Genomic DNA, 17404 nt, shown 5'->3' with positions numbered 1-17404 from the left:
TAATCTAATTATAATCTAGTGTTATGAAAACATATTATTTAAAATTCTATTTTTGCGATTTTATTATTATATTGTGTTTTTTTTTCTTGATTGTAACTATTTAATTAAATATTAAATTCTATTGGATGCCCATTTATGGACACAGGCCTCCACCATACTATGCCATAATGTTATTTTCTGAGATTTTTGTTTTATTGCTTTTAAGTACTTATGTATTATTATGCTTTGTCTTTCCTTCGATTGTCTGGTTTAGTATGGAGGGTGCTGGTCTTCTACTCCCACGGTGACACTATTAAGACGTATTACCTCCTTATTCATAAAATTTTACAAGCCTAAATAATTAGTTATATTTTATCTTTCTTACAAATACTTAAGTTAAAATGACAAGTGAAGACGCATACGCTTCAACGTGCATACTAGCGCCACGGCGCCACTGCTAAATAATCGTGATTATTTAAATTTAACGACAGGTATTTAAAAATGGGGGCCGCTACGGACTGTAGGTATTGTGTATTTCAGTACCTTTTGAATACATCAAACTAGTTTTTATGTTGCTGGATTCGTCGATCTAGGAACTCAAAACAAAAACGGCCGTTTTTACTTGGGACGCATAGATTGACAAATCCAGCAACATAAAAACTAGTATGATGTATTCAAAAGGTACTGAAATACACAATACAGTCCGTAGCGGCCCCCTTTTTTAAATATCTTTCGTGAAATTTAAATAATCACGATTATTTAGCAGTGGCGCTAGTGTGCACGTTGAAGGGCTCTTAAGACAAACGTTTAATAGCTAGGTAATTGAGCCTTCTAGCACGTTTATGAATAACCCCATTCGTTTCTGCTGTTTTTTTTTTTTATTTTGTGTATACGCTATGTTGATTTTTTTTATTCGTCTCACTTTAATTCTCATTTTCGTATTCTAACAGCCATTTTTTTCTCAGGGCGAAGCGCCGGACACAGAAATCGGTCGCGTGTACGTCTTAGACCCTGACGATTGGGACCTCCCAGACAAGAGGTTCATGTGGCTGCCATCCTACGAGCAGAGGAGCCCGTACTTCGACGTCCACAGCAACACTGGAATGATTACCATGAAGACTGGGACGCCGAACGGCACTTATATGCTGAAGTTTAACGTAAGTACGGGGGTTTTCTTAGTTCTTTATGGCTTTTTCAGAATTGCGAGGCTTCATAAGACTCACTGCTAGGCTTCCACAAGATGGTTATAGCAGTCTTCATGCAGGCTCAATTAAATATGAGGATAGTTGGTAAAGTTTTCGAAAATCTTACAAGAAATAAAGCAGGTTACCATTTTGGAAATGAAGAATTTCAATTCCCATGAATAAAAAATGTGAGAACCTTACGAAATCCTTATTTGAATTGTTTTTTACATTTCCATCAAAACATCGACACACGAGGCGGTTGAGGATTTCACACACATATTTGTAACCTTTTATAAATGTGTTTTTTAGACGGTATTTATAGAAATGTCAATAGTGTTACTATTCGCCCCGGGCATCTCAAGACTGCAAAATTCAAGCCAAAGAAAGTTAACGTAGATTCAGCAACTAGGTACCTATACATATACAGCTCTGAAGCTTAATCTCTAGGCTCGTCGTTACACAGTTTCAGTTTGACGCAATGCAGTACATACGCAGTCTTGTATGCTGGGTTTGTTAATTTTCACATCTAGTCTGTCTTGTGCCTACTACCAATTTACTAGGCGTAGCCCGTAGCTACGTGTAACTGTGGAATGGGTGAAGCTAGGCGAAATAATATGCACTGCGGTACACCTGAATTTGATGATGAACCGTTTTGAAAAGAGAAAACGGCATAACTGTATTTCATTTTGATTGATTGATCATTTATTTGTCAATAAGTAGTGGGTTTACAAAGAGGTCTCAAAACTATTAATAATATGTTAATAGGTAGGTCATCTTCGCATCTTAAAGATTATATTTTGCCTATTTTATTTAGTTACATATTCATAAATAGGTATCCATATTTTGGTAATCCCCACTAATAAATGCGATTGTAACTCTGTCTGTCTGTTACCTCTTCACGCTTAAACCGCTGAACCGAGTTAGATGAAATTTGGCTCCGGACCTCAAACTATACTCGTATCTCCATTCCAATTTTCTTCTAACATGCAGACACAGTTACAAAATTACAATCGTATTTATAATTTTAGTAGGGATAAGACACGTAAAGTTTTTGTTATTTTTGGTACGTCATATTTAACTCAGCAAGAATTGGCTTGATCTTTCTAATTTGGAAGTAGATTTACAATTTCACCCAGAAGCACTGGAAACAGGTTACAAAGCAACCCGTGTAATGGGGTTGGCCGGTGGAAGTTTTTAGCAGATGGCGCCATCATAGCTTGCCCTGTCAATCCCTAGAATTGTGTCAAATTTTTGTTTTTTTAATACCCTGGATGCCAGCCCTTTAAGCCAAATCTCATAGAAAAAGGGGCAAGCTATGATGGCGCCATCTATGCAAACCTTTGACAGTTGCCAACCCCATTGATATTGCACTGTTTAGAAGCAGACAGTAATAAGTTTCAAAATTAGGGTTACTATGTTCCGGGATCCTGTAGTCTATTAGTTAAGTCTCGATGTTAGTCTTATATGTCTCCATTCAAGCTTGTTATCCCTTTCAAACATAGTTTCAAACGTCAAACACATCTCCAATATTCTCCATATTATATGTAACGTATTTCCTTTCATGTTCACTTTGAGGTCTTGAGGTCCGATTCTGTTTTGACGATTTGATATGGCAACTATTAGCCCATACATAAATACCTAAAAACTAGCGTTCCTACATATTATAAAATATATTGAAAACTAAAAACAGACATTTTGGCTGCTCCGCTCGCTACCCCGATGTGTCAAGGATTCGGCGGCGGAACCGCCAGAACTTGACACGTTTCGGCCTAGGTGCAGGTCGCGTGAAAGTCCTGGCGACTCAAGGTTGTATCAAAATGAGATGAAAACAGCATAAGATTGCTATAGCAGAATCGGTCGAATTGTTTGAGAAATGATTTAAACCTGAAACTGGACTGTGTATTACGATACGCTATGCCATTCAGAGCCCTGGAGACTGTGACGTGCCTTTGAGGTGCCATGTTGATTAGTTCTCTTGCAACTGAGATGCACAAAGACTTGAATGGGAACCTTTTACACTGCAGTGCAAGCTGAGTGAAATCTGAATAGATGTAATAATTTGATTTGAATATAGTTACATTAATTGGCAGGCGAGCTGTAAAATTACATGGACACTTTATGTATTACTTGATGTGTAAATTTATGTGCATTTCTCAATAAAAAGGGTACTTATTGTCGGTTGTCAATAAGGCGCTATTTCCATATAGCTTCAATTTGAAATCAACCTTATCTAAAACCGACAATATGGTACTTTGTGGTCGAAAACGTCACAAATGCAAGTTTGTTAAACCAAGGTTAATCTGTCATTTTGCGTCTCTTAAATTCAACACGATTTTTATATTTGTCTTCTTCTGATTTCTTTTTAGATTTTAGGATGATAGATAGAGAGTATATGTTTGATATATCGACACCAAAAATTTGACACCTTTTAATTTTATTGTCTTAGCTGTGTTTTGCGAGACATACAGGGACATTTCTATTTAAAGTTGTACCAAAACATTTTGTGTTAGAATTGGGCATTTTAATATTATTTCTACTCAGAATAAGGAGCTTTTTCCACATGCGACAAGTCCTTTGATAAAGGCTATTAGAGTTGGATACCAAGTAGATAGGAACACGAAAACCAACCAAACTAGACGTTTTAATAACGATCCCAATATCAAGGGTTTAAAAAAGTACGAAGAATTAAAGAATTAATTCCCTATCCTTTTTCCAACCAGGTGACAGAACAGAACGAGCCAATCGTCCCATTCCACTGGGTGGAGGCCACAGTGAACGTGACCATCAAGGAGATACCTGAGGAGGCGGTGGACAAGTCCGGCTCCATCAGGTTCATCAACGTTACGGCTGAGGAGTTCATCGTCGACGAGGGTGATGTGAGTAGACACGTTTAAACATGGTGTAAAAAGTGACGTTCCAGGTGACAGTTAGTGACTGTCATAGCCAGTACCATGGTGGAGGCGTCAGTGAATGTCACCAACAACCAGATCGTTACCGTTACCGCTATTCATCGTCGCGAGGGTGTTGTGAGTAGTCAAGTTCAAACATGTTGGAAAGTGTCAATAATGACGTTTTACCAAGCCCTTGTTTTGCCAAGGTGAGAATGTTGTTTGACAGTGAATTATCCCGGAAATGTACCCAAGGTTGTCAAGATTGTTAGCGTTGTGAAACAGGCACAAAAAGGCAAAAGTTTAAGTGACTGTCAAAGCCAATTCCATTCTTCTGGAAGCCATATTCAACGTGCCAATCAACAAGATACCAGAAGCTGTGGACAAGTCCGGTTCCATTAGGTTCACCAGCGTTACCGCTAATTTTGAAGTCTTATTACTAACTCAAAATGACTATGGTCCTAAAATAAAGATTCCATTAGCGATTTAAAAGTTTCGTCTAAGTGGGAGTGACCGCCATCGCCATTAAACACTTAACATATTTAACTATAAATTGCAAGTAAACACGACTTGAAAATTTAATAAAAACAATAATATATATCAGAAAAAAAAACAAGGAATTTGGCATAGCTGAATTTTAAAAGCACCACCACCATATTGTATTGTTTGTTTCGCCATCACGCCCTAACTACGCACCAGTTAGCCATAAAAATTTGCATACAGATAGTTTATAGGTAGAGCGACACACTTTTTATTCCCCAGCGATAACCCAAATATGCTAACAAACAGTCAAGGGCAAAAGCTAGAAAATCTATCAAGGCGTGGCTCACTCCGCGATTTCGTCACGTCGCTACAAGTATATGCGGCCACACCAGTTTTGGTGTCTACCGGTAGCGGTTGCCGCGCTCCGCTAACGGATGCCTGCTCGCGCATGCGCTTGTATCTCTAATAATAGACGCGTTTTGTTAGAGAGTGAACCTTCTGTACTTGGGTACTGTTATTTATTCTGTGGCTTTACTTATGGCATGTCGCTAGCAAATCATGGCATTAAAGTTTGAAATTCTTGGCATAGCCGTTGTGTTAGGGGAAATACGGGCGCCGTTTTACGCCTTGTAAGAAGTGGTGATATAACCTCTCTGCCATGTTCACGTCACTGAAATACGCAGCACGGCTATATGATAAAAAGAGCATTATTTATGTAGATAAAAAAAACCGGACAAGTGCGGGACGGACTCGCCCACCGAGGGTTCCGTCCTTTTTAGTATTTGTTATAGTGGCAACAGAAATACATCATCTGTAAAAATTTCTACTGTCTAGCTATCACGGTTCGTGAGATACAGCCTGGTGACAGACGGATGGACGGACGGACAGCGGAGTCTTAGTAATAGGGTCCCGTTTTACCCTTTGGGTACGGAACCCTAAAAAACTGTCAGACGTATGGTCATTTCTCATACTCTCTCAGGTATTCTAGAAAAAAAAAAAACACCAGTACACGGAATAACGGTGTTATTCATAAACGCGCTTAAAGCCTAATAATTGTTTGTCTTGATCTTTCATTTTGACTTTTGCATTTGAAAAAAAGGGAAAAAACATAAATTAAGTAATTGCGGCTTGGAAAGTTTTATAAATAAGGGTTTAGGCACTATTAAAAATTATGTCTCCATGACAAAGCTTCTAAAGCGACAACAATAATGACATCTCCATTGGTTCTTTGCAAACATAGTGATTCAATAGAATTTCTATAATTAAATTAATTTCTGGAAATAAGCTTAACGTGAAAAGTAGTTTTTCACAAAAGCATTCCTAAAGTGTACTCATTTCAAACATTTATCTCTTAGTAAGATGAATGCACGCACGTTTTAATAGTCAGGTAGAGCTGCACTATATTAAAATAATGGAATAAGTTCACCAAAATGAAGTTACGCAGACGTAGCGAGCATGCAGCCAGGCTTGCTCTCATTAATCGTCTTAATGCAACTTATAACTTCAACCGAATGCTCTAATGTTCAACCGAGTGGGACAGATTCCAATTGAAAACAAATGACTGTGGAATTGCCGCATGAAACTTTATTCTGGCAGGAAGCCATAGAATTCTTGCTAGATTTACGAGGTATTTTTCACTATGCATACTTCATAATTAATTTTTGGAACATATTTTAATTCTTTTTGAAATTGATTCTACATTTGGAATGAGTTAAGATTAAGAAATATAACTGTTTAATTAATTTTTGACGATTAATTTAGAAACGAGTGAAAATTTGCGGAATCTAATTTAAACTTTAAATCGGAAAGCTAAAGTTGAAATTCGATTGACACGTGTCGATAAATTGTACTGAGTATACCTGAAAAAAGGAAATCTTACACGTGTAATACTGTCATATTTAGACCCCAAAAAGTATAATCATTTCCTTGAATTTTCTACTGCTGTTATGAAATATAATGAGGCAAAAAGCCCGTCGAAAAGATTTTATTTTAGGGAAATCTGAATATTCAAATTTTTACGGCGAGACGGCGTTGTGGGAGATATATAGAATAAACACATCGAATTGTGTGTAGAAATGCTTCCTAGTTGCACGTTTTGAGGCAAAATTATGTAGATAGGAACGTGTGTGCTCACTGCTTACCATAGATGGTCTCACACTAGGTCCCACTAATATGCACTCATATAATAAAAAAGTTTAGTATTATACCTTCACTGTTCGAATGCGTCCATCCATCATCGGTATCCGTGCGTGACAAGTATCCTTTTCCAATGTTTGACAAGATGTGTCTTTTCGAGTTTCTTGCCGGTTCCATATTAAGAACCCTCCTACTATTTAGAAGGAATTTAAATCTTCTTCGGAGGTGTAGGATTAGAGCCGGAGTAGCTGTATCTTTACTTGAAAATAATTGTAGTGTATAAACAGCCTTATGAACCAATTTCGCAACCAGCCTTAAAACTTATAGATTCTAGTTCATTATATTTGTATAGTTAGGTAGTTTTGCGGATTGTAATTTTGATAGAGGTAAATATATATTTTTTCCTTAGTCAGTTGACCACGATCGATAAAGGTTTTGAAATGTCGGGATGTATTATAAATTCATCATACGCGATCAATCCGTCTCCAAAGCTTTATTTCGAATGATATTATTGTACACCGTACATGCTCCATCTAGTCGTAAACCGTGATCCGTGGTGCTCACCCAATTCGTACTCACTCAGGCGTCTCATTCGATTCCCACTCGATGCTGAAGTGTCAAATGTTGGATATCCAACGCTTGTAGCGCGAAAGGGGATTCCTCTATTTTTAGCATAAGAGTAATATCTCACCGAAGAATTCAATTTGGTATATGGGTTCTGACAATGTTCGGCAAAAATGCGGAGCGGCCTTTTTCACGTTATTTAGTAGTTTTACGTAAGCATAGTTTTGTTTAGGGCCACCCCACCCTAGCGTCTTTAGAGCGTCGGCGTCTAGTCAACTCTATGGTTGTTGCTCGACGCAACGTTGGCGCAACTGCGCAGCGACGCCATTTTTCATAGCGTTGACTAGACGCCGACGCTCAAAAGACGCTACGCTGGGGTGGCTTTTAAGTCACTATTATCACTATACTGATCTGTTTACCACTATACATGCATTAATATATAACTTTCTCTACAGGGCTCAAGCAAAAAGGACAAGTTGCATCACCGTCTGGCGAAGCTCTACAACACGTCTTTGGATAACGTGGACGTATTCACTGTCTTCAACAAACCAACAGTGAAAGATGCGTTCCTTGATGTGAGGTTCTCTGCGCACGGCTCACCGTACTACCCGCCAGAGAAGCTAGACAGCATGGTCACCACGATACAGGAGGAGGTGAGTTGTGTGGACACCCTACCGTTAAAGCTTGTGACCAGACGACAGTCAAGGACGCGTTCCGATGAGTCAAATTCTCTGCGCGCGGCTCGCCGTACTATCCGCCAGAGAAGCTACGGCATGGTCATCAGGTCACCACAATACAGGAGTAGGTGAGTTGTGTGGACACCCTACCGTTAAAGCTTGTTACCAGACGACAGTCAAGGACGCGTTCATTGGGGTGAATTTCTTTGCGCTTGGCTCGCATTAGGTAATATCCGCCGGAGAAGCTACGGTATGGTCACCACAATACAGGAGGAGGTGAGTTGTGTGGACACCCTACTGCCACCTCAATTTGCAATAACCATCAATTACCTAAAAACAAATAAGTGAAGAAGGTAATTGACACTAATAATTGAAACTTGACATATACTCTATTATGTTCCGTCCTCTTATCTAAGTACCTTCTGTCCTTGGTGATTCATCAATAAAATGAGGTTAATTAATTACAAAAATATCGCATAATGCTAAACAAACCAGCTGTGACCAAGTCTCCTAAGTAAGCATCAAATTTTAATCACAAATTGACTTTGAATAACATCTGCGGCGGCAAAAAATGCCTTAATTTTGTGTCCAACTTTTTTATGGTTCCCTTAGAAATAGATTCCATTTTTTATTAGCCTTTATGAGTGTCCAGCAGTGGACAAAGGACTCCCCTCTTTTCCGCCATTTGGTTCTATCCAAAATATCCGAATCCAACTTTATTTTTGTAGATTCCATTAATATAAAATAAAAAGCTGTTTTATCAGTGGATTTAGCTCTCTGTTGTCAACTCAACAACAATACAAGCCATCGAATTGTTTGAAACTGAAATATCTAGGCCGCTTTATATTTTTCGTCGTCTACACAAAAGAACTTTTCAATTTCAAATACGTTCCATTTGTGTTAGGTATTTACTCGTATGCTATGGACGTGTTGGTTGACTTTTTCTTTTGTATTGAGATAACAATTGTACGAGTACGGTTTATTTAGGTATCCAGCTCCAGCTTCTATAATACTTGAAAAGTCAGAGCCATACAAAGAACCTTACTAGTGATTATCGTCACCAGCCAGGCCTTGACTTAACCACGTGGCGTTTTTTTTTTGAAACTAACCTCAAAATTGTCCGCAGTTGGAGAAAGAGCTGAACGCCAGAATCTACATGATCAACATCGACGAGTGCATGGTCGAGAAGGTGGAATGCGAGGACTCGTGCCGCAACGTGCTGATGAAGAACAACGTGCCTCTGTCTGTGTACACCAACACTAGCAGCTTCGTTGGCGTGTCTGCGAGGGTGGAGCCGGAGTGTACGTGTGAAGTGGAGAGCAGGATCGTGTGTTTGAACGGAGGTGAGTTATATTTTGAGCTTACGTGAAGAAACAGATGATGTTCTCTGGAAACTTGCTTAAAAAATATTAATTGTTTATTATTTGGAATGGCCTAAACTATTTCCACCAAATCAATAATGCTGGATCACTTTCTCACATCAAAATGGTCATTCCTTTTTACAAGTAATCGAAGATAACCAGTTGTCAATAACAAAAACGTTATTCTTACCTCAACAAACTCTTAAAAAGATCGTAAAACTCCCCAGTTTTCACCTAAAACTCGTAGTTTCCCGAAAGCAGTAGATCACACGTCAGGACAATGTTGAAACACTAAAATGATACTCTGTTGTGCAAACCCTTTGCTCACAAAAGGACCGCCGCCGCCGGTCGACGGAGTCTGACAGTGACAATAATAGACTACAATCGGATTTGACGTTCTATATGGTATCGTGGACATTGTAAAAGCTTTAGTCTATTAGGTACGCTATTTTTCGATACACAGTTATAGTTTTGGGAATTCGTCATAAATTGTGTGTTACTTTGGGAACAAATTAATATATCTATCAAATATTTTGCTATGTGTTTTTAACTAGTCACTGTACTATATGTACTTATATAAATAATAAGTTTTTGGCAAAAATTCCATTTTTGGTACAAGCTTTTATCGAAACAATTCTAAAAACCCCTATCATAATTAGGTTGCGTTGTTTCATCACAGAGTTCCTTTGGCCACCTCCTGTCTCCATCATCAGATCAACTCGATGGTACCATAATATTGCATTGTCATCCGATTTATACATGCATGCAAAATTTCAGCTCAATCGGAAACCGGGAAGTGGATCAAATTTAATAACTTGCAAGATTTGATTACAGACAACGGGACAGGTGAAACTAAATAAAAGCTTGTAATAAACTGAATTAGATGTCACATACTAAAGAAAAAGTGACTAAGCCTTCCATTACATGCCACTTTTTCTAGACTAATATAGAAGTTAACTCTGATGCTGTTGTAAAGTTATTGTTAAAATTGGATCCGTCAAAATCAGCTGGACCCGATGATATGCCGGCCCTATTTTTGATTAATTGCGCGAATACTATTGTGATTCCTATATCTCTACTATTTAAGCGCTCATTTGTTGAATGTAACGTCCCTTCGATATGGAAATCGGCCTACATTACACCCGTTCATAAGAAAGGCCCAAAAACAGAAGTAACAAATTATAGGCCAATCTCAAAACTTTGTATACTTGCTAAAGTACTTGAAAAACTAGTTCATACTCAAGTTTATGCGGCAATTAAAAATTATTTTAGTCCTTTCCAGCATGGTTTCCTGCGATGTAAGTCTACCGTTTCAAATTTAATACTCCTTAATGATTATGTAACTAAAGTCATGTCTGAAGGTAGTCAAGTAGATGTAGTATATACAGACTATAGTAAAGCGTTCGATAGAATTGACCATAAATTGCTAATCACTAAGTTAAATAATATGGGTATTCACGGTGATCTGTTGCGCTGGTTCACGTCTTATATTAATAACAGGTCGCAAGCTGTCGTCATTAACAACTATATGTCTGGCTGGGTAACTGTTCCCAGTGGCGTTCCGCAAGGATCGTTGCTGGGGCCTTTGCTTTTTAATATATTTGTAAATGACATCAGTGATTGTTTCCATTTTTCTAAATTGCTTTGTTTTGCTGACGACATGAAAATTTTTACCAAAGTAAATTCATTAGATGATTCTGCTCTTTTACAAGATGACCTTACGCGTCTCGTTGCATATTGTCAGACCAATAAATTAGACCTCAATGTATCTAAATGTTTTACATTAACCTTCACGAGACAACAAAATGCAATTCCAACTACATATAAGCTTATTAACACGTTCGCGGACGCGGATTGCATAGCATCCGTTTTTGTACTCCTCCTGGTGACGCGCCTGCTATTGCATCCGTTATTCTTTTTAAATTTCTTCGTTGAAATGCTTATCAATCCGCTTAACCACAGTATAATATTATTCATCAACTTTTCCTCTACCAGTCACCAGAGTCAAATAATGCGTACTGCCATATTACATAGTTTTATCGAAGTTAAAAATTATCCTGTGACGTCTCCAAATTGGACCCCCTTTCTGTGACGCGGATGCTATAGCATTCGTCTTTGTATGGCAGCTCCCTTAGTAGCCCGGCAGGTGCGTCTGGGAGTGGACACATGTAATTTGGGTCAATTTCGTGCGCGATAGCGATTTTGACGTATTTTTATAAAATCGTAATTAACACGTTCGCGGACGCTCAGTCACACCAGTTGGACACCTAAATTTTGTATGGAAATATTGGGACTGTTATAGCATTCCTGTCACTACAAATATATCTTTTAGGTTTGTATATGACGCGTAATGCTATGCAAGGCGAATGCTATGCAATCCGCGTCAATATGAAGTATATTTTTTATACGCTATGTGACAACAAATGCTATACAATTCGGATGCATAAGCATGTCTGTCACATGACGTAGTCAAGATGGGATTTTATATGACATCGCATGTTATAGCATTCATACATCGTGCTCGATGGACTTGATGGCTGAGACTTCTGACTTCCTAAGGGCGCGATTTTTGCTCTAAAGACTCATTTGCTGACCTCTTCAAACAATTTTCTTCTTCTGTTTTGTTCCCTCTTTGCTTATCATTGTAATATTGAGTCCATCTCATACATGCCCCATGCCAAGCACGTTCGCTGTTCATTCGACCTCAAATTATGTGATACTACCTACAAATTATGCGTTGGAGACCGGCTCTAATCTTAAGGCCCAGTCATGGGTCTCATAGCATGTTGTAGAGAGCCGAGTTGCAATGTTGAGCTCTCTTAAAATGAGAGGTTTGTTCTTCTAGCTGTCCAAGGTATACGCAGCATTTTACGCCAACACTACTTCTCAAAAGTGTCAATATGTACCGTATTACACTTTTTCAGTTCCCTGTAACGCACCGCCGCGTTAAGTTCTGGACGTAAAGCGTCCACCACTTTTCCTGCCAAGCGATGATTCACCCAACTTTATATTCTTTTTCGGATGCATCTGCACCAAATACAAGGCATGAAATATACACAGAATGATACCACAAATGCGTGTCATAAGGTGCTTACCTTGTGGGAGGTGATCATCGAGCGCCAACAGGCTATAATTCACAATTATATGACCAAAACTATGACTAGTAACGTAATTATTTCAATAATAGGTATACACATTCATGCCTCACTTTTTCACATTAATCGTTATCAAAATTTTACTGTAGTATAATTAACAGCAAGTAAACACGTTTGTTTATTAAAACACAATGAAAAACTTAAAGAAATTGTAAGAAAAACATTAATTACGATTTTATAAAAATACGTCAAAATCGCTATCGCGCACGAAATTGACCCAAATTACATGTGTCCACTCCCAGACGCACCTGCCGGGCTACTAAGGGAGCTGCCATACAAAGACGAATGCTATAGCATCCGCGTCACAGAAAGGGGGGCCAATTTGGAGACGTCACAGGATAATTTTTAACTTCGATAAAACTATGTAATATGGCAGTACGCATTATTTGACTCTGGTGACTGGTAGAGGAAAAGTTGATGAATAATATTATACTGTGGTTAAGCGGATTGATAAGCATTTCAACGAAGAAATTTAAAAAGAATAACGGATGCAATAGCAGGCGCGTCACCAGGAGGAGTACAAAAACGGATGCTATGCAATCCGCGTCCGCGAACGTGTTAATGTTTTTCTTACAATTTCTTTAAGTTTTTCATTGTGTTTTAATAAACAAACGTGTTTACTTGCTGTTAATTATACTACAGTAAAATTTTGATAACGATTATTGTGAAAAAGTGAGGCATGAATGTGTATACCTATTATTGAAATAATTACGTTACTAGTCATAGTTTTGGTCATATAATTGTGAATTATAGCCTGTTGGCGCTCGATGATCACCTCCCACAAGGTAAGGACCTTATGACACGCATTTGTGGTATCATTCTGTGTATATTTCATGCCTTGTATTTGGTGCAGATGCATCCGAAAAAGAATATAAAGTTGGGTGAATCATCGCTTGGCAGGAAAAGTGGTGGACGCTTTACGTCCAGAACTTAACGCGGCGGTGCGTTACAGGGAACTGAAAAAGTGTAATGCGGTACATATTGACACTTTTGAGAAGTAGTATTGGCGTAAAATGCTGCGTATACCTTGGACAGCTAGAAGAACAAACCTCTCATTTTAAGAGAGCTCAACATTGCAACTCGACTCTCTACAACATGCTATGAGACCCATAACTGGGCCTTTAGATTAGAGCCGGTCTCCAACGCATAATTTGTAGGTAGTATCACATAATTTGAGGTCGAATGAACAGCGAACGTGCTTGGCATGGGGCATGTATGAGATGGACTCAATATTACAATGATAAGCAAAGAGGGAACAAAACAGAAGAAGAAAATTGTTTAAAGAGGTCAGCAAATGAGTCTTTAGAGCAAAAATCGTGCCCTTAGGAAGTCAGAAGTCTCAGCCATCAAGTCCATCGAGCACGATGTATGAATGCTATAACATGCGATGTCATATAAAATCCCATATTGACTACGTCATGTGACAGACATGCTTATGCATCCGAATTGTATAGCATTTGTTGTCACATAGCGTATAAAAAATATACTTCATATTGACGCGGATTGCATAGCATTCGCCTTGCATAGCATTACGCGTCATATACAAACCTAAAAGATATATTTGTAGTGACAGGAATGCTATAACAGTCCCAATATTTCCATACAAAATTTAGGTGTCCAACTGGTGTGACTGAGCGTCCGCGAACGTGTTAATCATGTGCTCAAAACTGTGTCATATATGAAGGACCTGGGAGTCACCCATGATTCAAAGCTATTATTTGACGCACATATAGATAATATAGTAACTAGTGCTACTAAGGTATTGGGATTTATAATGCGTAGCTCCTTACATTTTACCCAAATTAAAACCATTAAAGTTCTTTATTGTACATATGTAAGAAGCAAACTTGAATATGCGTCTCAAATTTGGAACCCATGTTATAATATTTATGTTAACAGAATTGAACGTATACAGAAAAAGTTTGTAAAATATCTCTGTTTTAAATTGAAAACTCCTTATAATTCGTCAAATTATGACAGTATCTGTAAAAAACATCATCTTGTTCCATTACATAAACGTCGACAGATTGCAGATATTACTTATATACTTAAAATTTTAAATGGTAACATTGATTGTCCTGAATTGCTCGCTAAGCTCTCCTTCAATATTCCATCTAGGTCTAAAAGATACTTCCCTCCCCTCTCAATACCATTTTCATCGCGAAATTATAGAAGGAATAGCTTTCTATTACGAGCTGGTAAAAGTCTAAATGAACTATCGAAAGAGCGTGATATTGACGTTTTTAATAGCAACATCACAACTATAAGACGTATTCTGACAGACAAATTATTTAAGTGAGCGAGTCGTATGCGATAGCATATTACTGTATCGATAGATGTATATTATTAATAAGTTTTGTTTTCCTAGTTCAGTATGTACCATAAAGAGTATTGCTTTGTATTGTAGAATAATACACCGTGAAATTTTAGTGGTTGTTTTCCCGCAACGAAATGATTCTGCTATCGATACACAGTCGATGTGTAATCTTTTTTTTAAATAATGTTAAGAAATGTCAGATTTATAAATGTGTCGAACGAAACTCGAAAGTGACCTAACACCAGTAGTAGCACTGCAGTAGTACCTACCTAATTCTTTTGAGTGAATGAAACAAAATAACCTAAAAAGTAGTTCCATTTATTTTACCTTCACACATTTTACGTGCAGTTAGTTTGCAGATCCTTAAAAGTAAACATAACAAGTTAAGATCAAGCTTTTAATGATCAAAAACTTAAACAAACACTTAAACTTCCCGATACCGCAATAATTGTTCGAACTGCAATCCGCCACGTTCAATACACAATCACCTCTGCCCTGTGCATGTGCTGGCGTTTGAAACTGCCCGTGGTTAAGCAGCCGCTGTGTTGCGGTGACAATTGTTCGTCCGTGTGGAACTTGGGGGTTTAAAATCCCCCGAAGACGCAGCGACTGTAAATGGTCCGGTTCCGCGTAAAGTCGCCGGGCGGCGTGGGAGTCGTAGTTAGCCCTAGCGTACAGCTGCACCATCGCGACGTACTCTAAATTAGAATATTCGTAATGTCGATCCATTTTACTAGAAATAGCAGTGATGACATTGACAGGATCTGTTATCACATTAGTTTAATAAGCGAAGAGGATGTAATTATTCGATTTACCAAAGTTGACACAACGTAATGGCAATCATCAAACTAATAAAAAGGTTTTATTTCAACTGTTGATCGTGAAGGAACCTTCGAGCAACACCGGCTTCCGACATGTCGGAAGGGAGGGGCCCAAGCGATATCTCGCCGTACAAATCTTTCTGCTATTTTTCGCGGGGGGAAAGGTGCACACAGTCGCATTTCTCACACACTTACATACAAAATCCAATCTGTAATGACGACACAAATACATAGAAAATGACACACATCAAAGACAAATCTTGCAAACCTCGATCTCTTTTTGTGTACGGACGAGTGACTAGTGTCACAACACGCACACTAACACATTTTCGTTGAAGTATGTCATTGTATTCTGAGAGATGAGAAGTCGGATTTGTCGCTCGACCGATCCGCAATTTGTACTGAGCGAGCAAAATCGATAAATCCAACAATTACTTGGGACTAAAATATAATAATTGTATTTAAATGTAATTTAACGTATGATATGTAAAAAAAATATTACATGTGAAATGTAACACTTTCTTTTTTTAAATTTGATGTCCCCGACCTCTTTTTATAACAAAAAACCGAGCAAACAGGCATTTTTGTGCAGCAGTGTTCAGTGTGTGTGTAGTGAAAAATCCAAGTGCAACTAGTTTTATTACCCGCGCTAGATTAAATTGACGCGCTAATCTTGTACCTCGGCAGAGGGGAAATAGTGCGAATGCCGCCTCCCTTCCGTGTTGCTCGAAGGAAGGAACAGTCTAAGTAAATTTTATTTTCAGTTGTCAAACAGTAAAGCACTCTAGCCTGTTACACAGTTTAAAAAAGTAACATGTGCTTGTTTATTTGTTTATCTGTTTACAATATCGGAACTGTCGTCGACTTGCAGTTTTAGTGTGTTACTATTGTTTTTCGCTTGTTCGAGTTTAGATTTTTTTTTTGTAATTTTTGTTTTTGGAAAACAGTTTATTTATAAGTTTGTCTATCATAATTCGAAAGTACTACCGATAGCAAATCGCCCTGCCGCGGGAAAACAACCACTAAAATTTCACGGTGTATAATAAGTATACGTATTTTAGAATATTAGTGGTAACACGTAAAATTTAGTGCTAACCACCATTTGTTTGTTAACCTGTTGCTATTGGCGGGAACCTATAATTGGCTTTCTGTTATCTATATACATATCTATTGTACAATTGATAGCTGTTGGTTCTCCGAATAATAAATAAATAAATAAATAAATAAATAAATAAATAAATGACATACTCGTATATTTCAGTTCAGTAAAAGCTTTTTTTTATTCCGCCATGCATATTGTCAGACTGACTGTTTTAGAATTTAATTATACGCGATAATGTCCCGTTTTCGTAATAAATAATGTATAAACGTGAAAGTTAAAATTAGTGAGAAGCAAATAGGCTGTGAAAATCGTGATACTATAAGGCTAATTCTATCGTGCCTATATACTCTGAAAATCTTCGCCATTCCTGTCCCACCTAATATACATAACAGGTAACCCCTAACAATCCTTGGCCGCCTGTCAGTTTGCAGTAACACTTCACTATTGACATCCGCGAATCCGCGATATTGAGAGCCGAAGTGCAGTGTGCACTCCTCTCGAATACACAATGCTCGTGCAATACGTCGATGTCAATGGCTCGAACTTAATTATTGTTGATTTGTTTGACTGGATCAAATGTAAATGCGATTTGTTGATGTGTGGAAGTAGAATGGAACACAGAATGTCACTTTTACGACTCTGTTCGCGTAAAATTCTAATGTTTAGTAAGCCCCTTTAGAGACGGCCCGTTTAGAGACGGCCCCTTTAGAGACGGCCCCTTTAGAGACGGCCCGTTT

General features: G+C 38.1%; 1 protein-coding gene across 1 annotated transcript in view; it reads left to right on the top strand.

The window, feature by feature from the left end:
* The window catches only part of LOC134668792 (DE-cadherin), a 366389-nt gene that overhangs the window by 322772 nt on the left and 26213 nt on the right, over positions 1-17404 (top strand). The window contains exons 14-17 of the mRNA XM_063526248.1: positions 945-1136; positions 3884-4039; positions 7690-7887; positions 9038-9254. Coding sequence (XP_063382318.1) covers positions 945-1136; positions 3884-4039; positions 7690-7887; positions 9038-9254 — 763 coding nt within the window. The remainder of the gene's footprint in view (positions 1-944; positions 1137-3883; positions 4040-7689; positions 7888-9037; positions 9255-17404) is intronic.

This window comes from Cydia fagiglandana, chromosome 1 (assembly GCF_963556715.1).
Source record: "Cydia fagiglandana chromosome 1, ilCydFagi1.1, whole genome shotgun sequence".
NCBI lineage: Eukaryota > Metazoa > Arthropoda > Insecta > Lepidoptera > Tortricidae > Cydia > Cydia fagiglandana.
This window is presented reverse-complemented; position numbering and strand designations above follow the sequence as displayed.